At 42.8% G+C, this 12,348-nt stretch overlaps 2 protein-coding genes across 3 annotated transcripts in view; both read left to right on the top strand.

Annotated features, from left to right (window-relative positions):
• Positions 1 to 1,080, top strand: part of LOC119796409 (filamin-A-interacting protein 1) — a 28,361-nt gene extending 27,281 nt beyond the window's left edge. The window contains exon 6 of the mRNA XM_038304926.1: positions 613 to 1,080. Coding sequence (XP_038160854.1) covers positions 613 to 813 — 201 coding nt within the window. The 3' untranslated portion in view covers positions 814 to 1,080. The remainder of the gene's footprint in view (positions 1 to 612) is intronic.
• Positions 1,081 to 3,423: 2,343 nt separating this feature from the next.
• LOC119796411 (cell cycle control protein 50A-like) lies at positions 3,424 to 9,178 on the top strand. 2 transcript variants are annotated; one of them, XM_038304927.1, is made up of 7 exons: positions 3,424 to 3,759; positions 6,150 to 6,269; positions 6,350 to 6,457; positions 6,553 to 6,640; positions 7,155 to 7,301; positions 7,841 to 8,047; positions 8,139 to 9,178. In XM_038304927.1, exons 1-7 carry the CDS (start codon positions 3,505 to 3,507, stop codon positions 8,330 to 8,332), a joined length of 1,119 nt encoding a protein of 372 aa, XP_038160855.1. In that variant the 5' UTR covers positions 3,424 to 3,504; the 3' UTR covers positions 8,333 to 9,178. The 2 variants fall into 2 exon arrangements, with proteins under 2 accessions (XP_038160855.1, XP_038160856.1); XM_038304928.1 differs by lacking the exon at positions 7,155 to 7,301.
• The last annotated feature ends 3,170 nt before the right edge of the window (positions 9,179 to 12,348 follow it).

The raw sequence follows: 12,348 nt of genomic DNA, 5'->3' as shown, positions 1-12,348 counted from the left end.
CTGTTTCTCTGACTGTGACTAACTGGATGTGCTCTCTTCATCCTCTGACATTGGAGCTGGCTCGGAGCTCGTCTGCCTGGCTGTGTGTTTCCTGGACGGGGCCGCCTGTGGAGCTGGTTGACAGTTGTCTTTTGTATCTATGCTTCTTTTTCTATGTCTGCTTCTGTCTCCTTGAACCCCAGTGGGCCTCAGCAGATGGCCGCTCACACTGAGCCTGGTTCTGCTGGAGGTTTCTTCCTGTTCAAAGGGAGTTTTTCCTCTCCACTGTCGCTACAAGCATGCTTAGTGTGAGGGATTGCTGAAGAGTCAATGAGTCGATGCAATCAGCTGGTTTTCCTTTGATAGAAAACTTTGAATCAATCTGACTGGATGATCTGGTTGAACTGGAAAGTGCCTTGAAATGACATGATGTGAATTGGAGCTATAGAAATAAACTGAGTTCAATTGAATTGACTTCAGGGGTCATGGTGGGGCTCTTCCTCAGACCAGAATCCTGCTTATTAGATATTCCAGTAACTCAACAAAACATCTCAACAGAAAGTGTCATCAAGGTTTCCTCCAGATCCTGTTCTGGGTCACATGGTCATCATGTTTTTTTTTTTTTTTTTTTAGATCAGCTCAGATGTGCAACCAGCTCGGGGCGCGGCCACCCGGATCCCCGTGTCCAAAGTGGTGAAACCCAATGGGAAGACGGTTCTGGGTGTGTCTGCAGTGACGAGGCTAGAGTCGAGGGCTGAAGGCCAGGCCATGAAGATCGAGCTGAGGAAGTCTGCGTTGTGCAGCTCCGCCTCTGCAGCAGGAGGAAAGACCTGAAGACGTCCCACAGTGGGAAGCCTCAGAGGAACCGTGTCTTCTCACTCTTTGGACTTTGGCTGCTTTGGTTTGCTCCTTAAAATGGTCGCAGATCATATCGAATTCCCAGCAGGAGCCTGGTTCTGTTCGGTTCTGCTGATTTCTGTCTGCTCATCGTTCATGTCGGATACCACATGATGATTTCACTGCCATCGTGGAGGTTTGCACTTAATGATGCACTGTGAAATCAATTATGACCAGAACTTAAATAAAACCTATTTATTTAAAGTTTGGCTTCAGTTAATGAGTTCTGACCTCATTAATCCCAGATTCCTGAAGAATGTTTTCAAAATGTTAACTTCTCTAAAGTTTAAGTCATCAGACTTTTCAAACTATATGTTTTCAGTAAAGTTTACACTGGAAAATGATCTAGAAATAAGTAAATATGTCCTAAATTAAGTGCATTTACCCTTAATTTGAGCAGATAAATGAGAAAGTTTCCCACGGTAATGAGTTTTACTTTTAAAATAAGATAACTAGGTAATATGCATTTGAAATAAGACAATGCCATTCTGTTTTCTTTCATTTCTTTTTTCTATCAAATGGGATACTCCAGCATACTTTATGTTAATGTCTCTGCTTAACTTTTTGGCTGTTAAACATATTTTTTGCAAGGGATGGGACCTATAATTGATTCAAGCAAATATTTTTTTCATGAAATAAACATGAAATGATAGAACAAACATAATAAAGGTGAATCTTTGTTTTGGTTTGAGGCTGCAAAAAAAAAAATCTATTCTGTTTTAATACATATTATTTACTTTAATACTTAATATTTATTTTAGGAAGGAATACTTATCATAGGGGGGAGAATTGTATTTAATCTAATAGTTTTATTTTATTTCAGGACATTTTTCTTCAATCAAATAAAAATATTTAGGCTTTCATTGCTTTTTCAGTTAGTGCAAATCTTTTTTCCAAAAATCCATTTTCTACAACCACTTTTCTAAACTCATTGTCATGCAAAAGCCATTTTAATTGTATTTACTTTTTCAAATACTTTCATGTTTTATTTCATGTTTTGTTTAGTTTTACTTTTTGTGCCTCGTGTGATTCATATTTCCTGTGTATCTTTATTTTACTTAAATCTAATGTAAACATGTATTTATTTTTTTCTGTTACTGTTATTTAAATCTGATTTATTTCACTTCTTCCGATTAAGTGTATTTAACTTTTAATTTTACTTTTATATTTAAAATAGACGAAACGTATTACCAAACACAGCCAGGAGATGGTGCTATAGAGAGAAAACAGCAACTACAGTAGCACGATGTGGACTGCAGGGGGCAGCACTGACACTGTTCTGCAAAACTGTTAGGAATAGTCAAAGTTCCGTGGTAATTTGGATTTGGATGGATTATAAGCAAATTGATTCAATAATCTGGATTAGAAGATACAAAAATAGCTCAGTTTGATCCGATTTGTGTTATTCCTCCATATATATTTAAGAAACTCATATTATAACTACCTTAAAATATATTAAGATGGTTCTTAGAATGTAAAAGGACGTGTGGGAATAGGAATATATACGAGAGTTTAAAATATAAATTTTCTAAAAAGAAAATCAGATCAACTATCTGTTTTCACAGCAGAAATGGTGGCAATTATACTAAGCTGACAGTCTGTAGACCAGACAGGGTGGTGGTCTGTACAGATTCCATAGAAAATATTCAGGTAAAAAGAAATGATAGAAAAGATTTAGCATTAGAAATCCAGCACAGTCTATTTAGATTATATAGGAGTGGCATTTATAGTTGGTTATGTTGGGTTCCAGCACATGAAGGTGTAAAAGGCAATGAAAAAGCAAATATATTAGAAAAAAGAGCTTTAGAGGGAACAATAACCATTATAATTCCTTTTGGGAAAGAAAAATCACTTATTACGAGTAAAGAAAAGGAAAAATAGCAAAAGAGGTGGAATGAAGATAAGAAAGGAAGAGGATTATATGAGGTCTGCTGATGAAGATTCTCAGTCATCCAGGTCAAAATCAGTCCATAAAAAGTTTAAAAAACAATCTACTGGAAACCAAGTCCAGTGGATTTTTTTTTTTTTTTTTTTTTTTTACTTTTACGGAATTATAAAAGGTACAAAAATCAGTGTTAAATAGAATCATTAATGAGAGAAACAGAAGGGAAGAAGTAATAATGAGCAGATTAAGAGTGGGTCATTCCTATTTAAATGACAATTTATATTTAATAGGGAGGAAAAATAATGATAAATGTGAAGGATGTGGAGGAAAAGAAAATGTAGAACAGGTAATCATAAACTGTAAAACTTATGAACATGAAAGGGAGAATTGAGAAGAATGGTTGGAAGGACAGACAAATAATTAATATTAGGAAATTAATTAAATATAAAGGATTTTCATTGATTAAGGAAAGCGTTATTTATTTACCTACAGAATACAAAATAAAAATAAAAAATATAATTTGATGTAAAGTAATGTTGCCACACAAAATGTACAGTAGGTGGCGGTATGCTGCTTAAAGTAGCCTACGATCCGCCATGTTAGAAAAGAAGAAGAAGAAGTGACGCTGCAGGGGGAGGAAGGCCGTTTGGGTGCTGTGAATGATTTAAAAATCTGTTTATGGGAACTTAACGGTCAGAGATTGTGTTCATTAATCCCTCCAGTGGCGACCTGGAACTCTCACAATGTTGGCCTCTAGCTACAAAGACGAGGACGGACACATCAGCGTGTCTGGATCCGGAGCTGCGGCCGCGGCAGGGGGCGGCTCCCTGCGGAACAAGAAGCCTGAAAACACCGCGTTCAAGCAGCAGAGACTCCCGGCCTGGCAGCCCATCCTGACCGCGGGGACCGTCCTGCCTGCCTTCTTCATCATCGGCCTCATCTTCATCCCCATCGGCATCGGCCTCTACGTCACGTCCAACAATATCAAGGAGATCGAGGTAGCCATGTTTGTTATAGAGTCACTAAAAAACCCTGATTCATGATACCACCCGCCAGACTCATTTCAAAAATCAGCTATTTTAGGGATATTCCTTTTTTGGCGTGTTAATCAGCTCCTGTTGGCGTTACAGGGTGATTTACCTGAAAGGCCGGTTAGATCCGGATAATTCCGCAATAACAGAAATTATATTAAACATCAAAAGGAAACTAAACTCTGTTCAAAAGTCACATTTCCTTCTTTCCTTTTGAAACTGCTCCAATTAAAATAACTTCTTTTTTAAAAAGAAGTTATTTTAATTTTCTTGTCATATTTCTTGTCATATTCTTTTATTGTTTGAAAAAGATCTTAATATTTTAAGATTTGGGGGAAATATAACGAAAATAAAAATACCCTCCTACCAAACTCCATTTAAAAAAAAACTTAATTTTAGTGAAATTTAGTTCTGGTGTTTAATTAATGTGACCAGATTTCTGCAATCTAATCTGGACACATTTGCAGCTCATAGATAAAAATAAATACATTTTATCAAAATTAAAATAAGAAACGGGGACAGTGGTTTTTATCCATATTTACATATTTATTAATATTTAAACAAAAATCAAGTGTGAAATCCAGGAATGCGCCTCTTCCATTAAGGTAAATATTAATCAATCAACAGTGGCGGTTCTAGACCAAATGTACCAGGGGGGCCAGGAGGGGGCCAGAAAAGCATGAAATAAAAAAACAGGCCAAGGGATTCAAATAAATTAAGATAGCTGCATGAAGTCAAATTTCTATTCAATTAAGTTTCATTAAAATTCTAAATGTCTTAATAGGTCAATATACATTCAGAATTTTTTTTTAAATTAATTTAATTTGAAATTAAAGTTTTCTATAAAATCTGAATTAGAATTTAAGAAAAACTGTTAAAAATAGCTGAATATTTTTTTTACATTTGTTTTGGAAAAAAAACATTTAGCAGATGAAAACTGGGATCCTATCTCAATACCACTTATATGTTTTTAAACAGTTAATAAAACAGAATTTGTAAAGAAAAAAAAAATAGATCCAAAGGATTTATCAGTAACCATGTCTGTTTCAGCGCAGATCATCATTAGAATTTATTTGAGTATTATGTCTTCAGTACAGGGGCCATAACAGGACATGATCTATAGGGGCACTGGCCCCCGTTGGCCCCTGTCTAGAACCGCCCATGTCAATCAATATTATCTGGTCATTCATATTGTGTTCAGGCCAGTTTGCATCAATGCAGAGTCTGACAAATTGAAAAACATTATTTTTCTATATAAAGCTAACTATAAATAGAAATGGCCTCCAGTTGTTTCTATTGTATCCTGGTCAGCTGCAGAGCATTGGGTCGCCTCCAGCAGCCTGGATTAAAATCTGTGTCACTATTAAAAAAGTTAGGTTAGATGTTTATATTCAGATTAAATTAAAACACATCTATAAAGCCGGATCTTTCTCATGCAGCTTGAAGGAGCTGCACCAAAACGACATGTTTTGTCTTTACACGTTTACATGAATGAACAATAAGATCTCAGGGCATAAAAATAATCTGTCCTTTAATAAACTTATAGTGCAACCTAAGAGGAATATATTTTCACAATCCTATTTTCTATTCATAGATGCAGCTGTGCTTTTTGTTTTAAATAAGCTGTTATTTTTGTGATTAGATATAAATGTAAAGATATGATCCACAACAAAAACTAAATATTAGGGCAGAAGCTGCACATCTGCTGGATGCTGATGGGGATTTTATTTAATATGTTCTATTAAATTAATGGTTAATTTCCGCATGTTTTGCTCCTATAAATTTTACAATAATATGGCCCCTGCTCTCTTTGAGCTCCTTGGAAGTCGTAGCGCAGGACCAGCGGAGGCTGTAGGCTTTGCTTTGCGCAGGCGGTCTGGAGCGCAGTGGATACGGAGGACGTGGGATTTCGGTATAACTGCGTCCAGCCGACTGGGATAACGAACTTCCTCGTCTGTTTTGAAACGTGCATTCTGCTCCTCATCTGTACGCTAACAGCTGTTTCTGTGCGCAGCATGCTAACGCGCTCCTTCTACCATAATAACAGTTTATATGCAACATTTTCCCCCTCGTTCACAAAATCGGGGACATTTCTGGAGACCGGTGGTCAAACAGGGACTGTCCCCAGAAATCGGGGACGTCTGGTCTCCCCATATTTAATGCATTTCTTTTTGTATTGGTATAAAAATAACTTCTTTATAAATAAGAGATGTCTCACATATATTACAACCCATCAGTAAGTTATCAACCAAAAAGATAATTACTCAAGCAACCATTATTCCCGTTACCATGACGACATGGGTTAAGGGTTCAATGACAGATACTCTGTCTTCACTGCATCCATTTGTGCTTTTCAGATCGATTACACGGGCGTAGACATGTCCAGTCCGTGCTTCAACTGCTCCCAGAACTTCAGCTGGAACAGCACCAAGTCCTGCACCTGTTCCATCCCCTTCCAGCTGGACCAGCCGTATGAAGTGGGATCCATTCTTCTCCATGTTCTGTTGCATCCTGGGAAGGGAAGCCGTTAAGTTTTCCCTTTGCTTTAAACCCACAGAGCAACGTCTTCATGTATTACGGGCTCTCCAACTTCTACCAGAACCACCGCCGCTACGTCAAGTCCAGAGACGACAGCCAGCTGAACGGGAACGAGGAATCCCTCAGGGTACGATCTTCCTCTGAGCGGTTAGGATGCCTTCAGGCGATGTTTTTAAAGATGGAGGCAGCGCTTTTTAACCTTTCTGAATGTTTCCATCACAGAGCCCCAGTAAGGAGTGCGAGCCGTACGCCATGCACGACAACAAGCCCATCGCGCCGTGTGGCGCCATCGCCAACAGCATGTTTAACGGTGAGACCCTGAAAAAATATGGAGGGAATTTTGTTCCATTATTGTTGCAAAAAACACCTTTTGGATTTTTTTCAAATACATTTTATTTTCTTCTAATTTCTCTTTTTCTATTTGCGTTTTACAGATCATATTTACGTTTCAAGCACAATTCCAAGTTGCTCTCAGTCTGCAAATTGGAAAAATAACTAATTTGAAGATATAAAAAGTATCAAAAATGATCTCGGAAGCGGGTACAGGGTTTTGCATGCACATTATTTTTATTTTTTTACAGTGGAGAGGGCACGTCTTTTAAAAAAGAATTCCCGAAAATCCTCCACAATACCTTTTAATTTGTTGTTTTAAATGTTTGTTTTTCAAATTTCGGTTTAGCAAATCTGTTTTCTTTTTTTTATTAAAAAATCCTGTTTTCTTTTTCTTCAAGTTTCCGTTTCCATAACGTATTCTTTGTTTGCAACAATTCTTGAGTAAAATTGACTCCATAGCAGCTGCTGAACTAATCCGGCCGTGTTTTCAGACACGCTGGAGCTTTTTTATAACGACCCAAACGGCACCAAGGTCCAGGTTCCTCTGACGGCCACAGAAATCGCCTGGTGGACGGACAAACATGTGAAGTTCAGGAACCCTGGAGGAGAAGGCTCCGACCTGGCAGCCGCTTTTCAAGGTTGGCTCATTTCCAGGAACGGGACAATCAATGGGATTGATCCTGGCCGTGCCGTATCGACCGATACCATCTGTTTGAAATTGATCTGGCTGTGTAAATATGAAGATCTGCATAGTACTTCATCGCCCCCTACTGGTATCAGTATCAACGCAACTCTAAATCTTAGTAATCGATTCATTTGATCATTGGGTCGTTACTTAGCTTAATGCTACATGGCCTCTAAAAGGAGCCGTTTGCTGAAAGAATAACCTTCTGCACAAAAATCTGCAGAAATTAAAAAATCTTCCTAATCTGTAAATAAAAATGCCATTTATAACTCATTTAATAAATGAATAGTTTCTCTAAATTAGAGACCTTTTGTTTTAGAAACGTTTAGTGAAAGAATGTCTCCTTTGGTGGATAAAAACGATAATTGATGAATTAATTTATTAGTAAAATGATTGATTGATCCTGAGGAGTTTGGAGAAACTCTCTCAGCTTTAGTCTGAAACCAGGAGACGCTCCTAAAGCTCGGATGAAAACTTCCCTCTTCCCTTCAGGAACGACGAAGCCGGTGAACTGGCGCCGCCCCGTCTACGAGCTGGACTCCGACCCCAACAACAACGGCTTCATCAACGAGGACTTCATCGTGTGGATGAGGACGGCCGCCCTCCCGACGTTCCGCAAGCTGTACCGGATCATCCAGAGGCGGAACAACCTGCTGCCCACCCTGCCCCGAGGGAACTACACCCTGGAGGTGGTCTACAGTATCCTCTCAGCAGATATGGAAGCAAAAGCAGCTGCTAGACAATAAAAGCTCAGGTGGAGCAGGTTTAATCTTTAACGGGTCCGTCCCAGATTATCCGGTGCGGAGCTTCGAGGGCAGGAAGCGGATGATCCTGAGCACCATCTCCTGGATGGGAGGCAAGAACCCCTTCCTGGGCATCGCCTACATCACCGTGGGCTCCATCTGCTTCCTGCTGGGCATCGTCCTCCTCATCATCCACCACAAATACGGCAACCGGAACAATGGAGCCGACGTCTCTCACTGAGGGACCGGCCGGGCCCTGGGCCCCGGCTCGGTTCCAGAACCAAGATGAAGAGTAACCAGAGGAGTTTTATTCCGGTTGGCTCCCAGAGCGAAGCGTCCAGTTCAGGAACCTCGTCTGGGTCCGTTATGTGGGACGGACCGGAACGCCGTCCGGACGTTGTTTGCATCATTTCTCCTCGTTGGGGTCGATATTTGCACGCCTTCGTAGATCCGTCCGAGCGTTCGGCAGCCGAGCCTTTATATCCAGTCAGCGCATGCATTGCTGCTCCCTCCGTCTGCTGTTTATCGTTAAGCTTTATTTATTGTCATTTTATCACATAAATGCAGGAAAAGGGAAATATTGGCCTAAAAAATCGTCTTAAAGCAATCGGCAGCAGAGATCCGTGGTCAGTTTGACTGAAGTTAAAATGAATCCAGAATGGGTGGATCGCAGATTCCCACTGCAGGAAGCAGGTCCTCTTCAGATCAACCCTGAATCCATTTTTCAATAAATCTATTTTGGTTTGCCGCCCAGCGATCGTGCCTGGATTCTGACTTCTTCAGGTTCCTTTAATCATAGAGCGTAACCGCCGGCAACCACAGGTTGACCTGCTGCTGTGGAGCAAACAGACGGAGCTCCAGCCCTCTGCAGAGCGAGGCCATCCGATCCGGAACCTAAAGTTCACTTTAATGACAGGAAGCTGGAGCAGCCGGACCGGTTTGGACCGATCGGATTCTTCCTGTTCTGATCTGCAGTAACAGGAAGCTGAGCAGCTGTAGCAGTTCAGACCGGTTTGGAGCGGTTCAGACTGGTTTGGACCGATCGGTTCTCCCTGTTCTGATCTGCAGTAACAGGAAGCTGAGCAGCTGTAGCAGTTCAGACCGGTTTGGAGCGGTTCAGACTGGTTTGGACCGATCGGTTCTCCCTGTGCTGATCTGCAGTAACAGGAAGCGGAGCAGCTGTAGCAGTTCAGACCGGTTTGGAGCGGTTCAGACTGGTTTGGACCGATCGGTTCTCCCTGTTCTGATCTGCAGTAACAGGAAGCGGAGCAGCTGTAGCAGTTCAGACCGGTTTGGAGCGGTTCAGACTGGTTTGGACCGATCGGTTCTCCCTGTGCTGATCTGCAGTAACAGGAAGCGGAGCAGCTGTAGCAGTTCAGACCGGTTTGGAGCGGTTCAGACTGGTTTGGACCGATCGGTTCTCCCTGTGCTGATCTGCAGTAACAGGAAGCGGAGCAGCTGTAGCAGTTCAGATCGGTTTGGAGCGGTTCAGACTGGTTTGGACCGATCGGTTCTCCCTGTGCTGATCTGCAGTAACAGGAAGCGGAGCAGCTGTAGCAGTTCAGACCGGTTTGGAGCGGTTCAGACTGGTTTGGACCGATCGGTTCTCCCTGTTCTGATCTGCAGTAACAGGAAGCTGAGCAGCTGTAGCAGTTCAGACCGGTTTGGAGCGGTTCAGACTGGTTTGGACCGATCGGTTCTCCCTGTGCTGATCTGCAGTAACAGGAAGCGGAGCAGCTGTAGCAGTTCAGACCGGTTTGGAGCGGTTCAGACTGGTTTGGACCGATCGGTTCTCCCTGTTCTGATCTGCAGTAACAGGAAGCGGAGCAGCTGTAGCAGTTCAGACCGGTTTGGAGCGGTTCAGACTGGTTTGGACCGATCGGTTCTCCCTGTGCTGATCTGCAGTAACAGGAAGCGGAGCAGCTGTAGCAGTTCAGACCGGTTTGGAGCGGTTCAGACTGGTTTGGACCGATCGGTTCTCCCTGTGCTGATCTGCAGTAACAGGAAGCGGAGCAGCTGTAGCAGTTCAGATCGGTTTGGAGCGGTTCAGACTGGTTTGGACCGATCGGTTCTCCCTGTGCTGATCTGCAGTAACAGGAAGCGGAGCAGCTGTAGCAGTTCAGACCGGTTTGGAGCGGTTCAGACTGGTTTGGACCGATCGGTTCTCCCTGTTCTGATCTGCAGTAACAGGAAGCTGAGCAGCTGTAGCAGTTCAGACCGGTTTGGAGCGGTTCAGACTGGTTTGGACCGATCGGTTCTCCCTGTGCTGATCTGCAGTAACAGGAAGCGGAGCAGCTGTAGCAGTTCAGACCGGTTTGGAGCGGTTCAGACTGGTTTGGACCGATCGGTTCTCCCTGTTCTGATCTGCAGTAACAGGAAGCTGAGCAGCTGTAGCAGTTCAGACCGGTTTGGAGCGGTTCAGACTGGTTTGGACCGATCGGTTCTCCCTGTTCTGATCTGCAGTAACAGGAAGTGGAGCAGCTGGAGCGGTTCGGAGCGGTTCAGACCGGTTTGGACCGATCGGTTCTCCCTGTTCCTATCTGCAGTAACAGGAAGCTGAGCAGCTGTAGCAGTTCAGACCGGTTTGGAGCGGTTCAGACTGGTTTGGACCGATCGGTTCTCCCTGTTCTGATCTGCAGTAACAGGAAGCTGAGCAGCTGTAGCAGTTCAGACCGGTTTGGAGCGGTTCAGACTGGTTTGGACCGATCGGTTCTCCCTGTTCTGATCTGCAGTAACAGGAAGTGGAGCAGCTGGAGCGGTTCGGAGCGGTTCAGACCGGTTTGGACCGATCGGTTCTCCCTGTTCCTATCTGCAGTAACAGGAAGCTGAGCAGCTGTAGCAGTTCAGACCGGTTTGGAGCGGTTCAGACTGGTTTGGACCGATCGGTTCTCCCTGTTCTGATCTGCAGTAACAGGAAGCTGAGCAGCTGTAGCAGTTCAGACCGGTTTGGAGCGGTTCAGACTGGTTTGGACCGATCGGTTCTCCCTGTTCTGATCTGCAGTAACAGGAAGTGGAGCAGCTGGAGCGGTTCGGAGCGGTTCAGACCGGTTTGGACCGATCGGTTCTCCCTGTTCTGATCTGCAGTAACAGGAAGTGGAGCAGCTGGAGCGGTTCGGAGCGGTTCAGACCGGTTTGGACCGATTGGTTCTCCCTGTTCTGATCTGCAGTAACAGGAAGCGGAGCAGTCGGATGGGTGAAAGTGTTTTCTGTAGAGAAGCGGGTCGGCTGTGAATCAGCTTCAGGTTTTCTTAGATTTGGTTCTGATCCATTTCTCATTTTCTTTTGGAGAAGGAAATCTGGATTGAGTGGATCATCTTCTAGAGGAGCCGTCACAGAACTGCAGCTCGGTAAGCAGATGGTCCGTTCTGGCTGGTTCTAGAATTAGAACCTGGTCTCCATCTCACTCCAGCACTGGACCGGGTCAGCAGTTCTTCCGGCTCCTTCAGAGCTGAGAACGGTTCAGTTTCACGCAGACTTTCATCAAACCAGTTTATGTGTTCCGGTTCTGCTCTACTGGAGCCAGAGGCTGATAATTTGAGCGGCGTGTTCTGGGGGATCGGTTCTGACCAGCGCCGGGTTCTGGTTCTACGGAGTAACACGTTGAAGCACTTTGTAAAGCGTACGCGTTTTGATGTTTTACGGGACGTTCCTCATCGTTGGTGTTTGGTTCTGGTGGAACTCAGCTAAAGCTAACATGTTAGCATGGTGCACGTTTATTTTTAGCTCTGCTCGCTGCATGCGGAACCAAAACGCTTCCTGTTCGGTTTCCGTGGAAACGTGGACACGTCTGTTTACCATGAATTTGTCGCTTGCAGTCAATAAATGTGTGTTTTTAAACACGAACCTCCCTGAAGGCTCTTTTCTTCCTGTTAAAGGTGACCTCAGACTTTATTCTTCATTCTGAAACATCAGAGGAGCTTTAGTTGTTTTTTATTTACATTTATTTCTTAAAACAACATAAATATAATTTACCACGTTAAGACTGTTAAACAGAAACACATTAGAAAACAAAAACCATAAAATGAAGCAACATTATTGGAGCAAATTGAAAATGGCAAAACAAGAGAAATTTACTATTTTTAATGAATTTATTGATTTCTTGCAATATTTGGCCTGTTAGAGTAACAGCTTTTCAAAATTTCCCTACTTTCCTTGATTGATCCTCGGCTGGTCGCCTACAATTCCTTTCTAAAAATAACCCTAGGGAAGTCGGCCCCCCCCCACCTTCTTCAAATCAGACAAAATTGGTGTCAGACG

Source organism: Cyprinodon tularosa, unplaced genomic scaffold (genome assembly GCF_016077235.1).
Source record: "Cyprinodon tularosa strain WSP-4 unplaced genomic scaffold, ASM1607723v1 ctg548, whole genome shotgun sequence".
In the NCBI taxonomy this organism is placed as follows: domain Eukaryota; kingdom Metazoa; phylum Chordata; class Actinopteri; order Cyprinodontiformes; family Cyprinodontidae; genus Cyprinodon; species Cyprinodon tularosa.
The sequence above is the reverse complement of the archived record's forward strand: the minus strand, read 5'-3'. Positions and strand labels throughout refer to the sequence as shown.

Coding starts and splice junctions, on each gene's coding strand:
- LOC119796411 (XM_038304927.1), top strand. CDS start 3,505: ATGTTGGCCTCTAGCTACAAAGACGAGGACGGACACATCAGCGTGTCT. Junction 6,270..6,349: donor AGCTGGACCAGCCGTATGAA/GTGGGATCCATT, acceptor TTAAACCCACAG/AGCAACGTCTTCATGTATTA. Junction 8,048..8,138: donor CACCCTGGAGGTGGTCTACA/GTATCCTCTCAG, acceptor GGTCCGTCCCAG/ATTATCCGGTGCGGAGCTTC.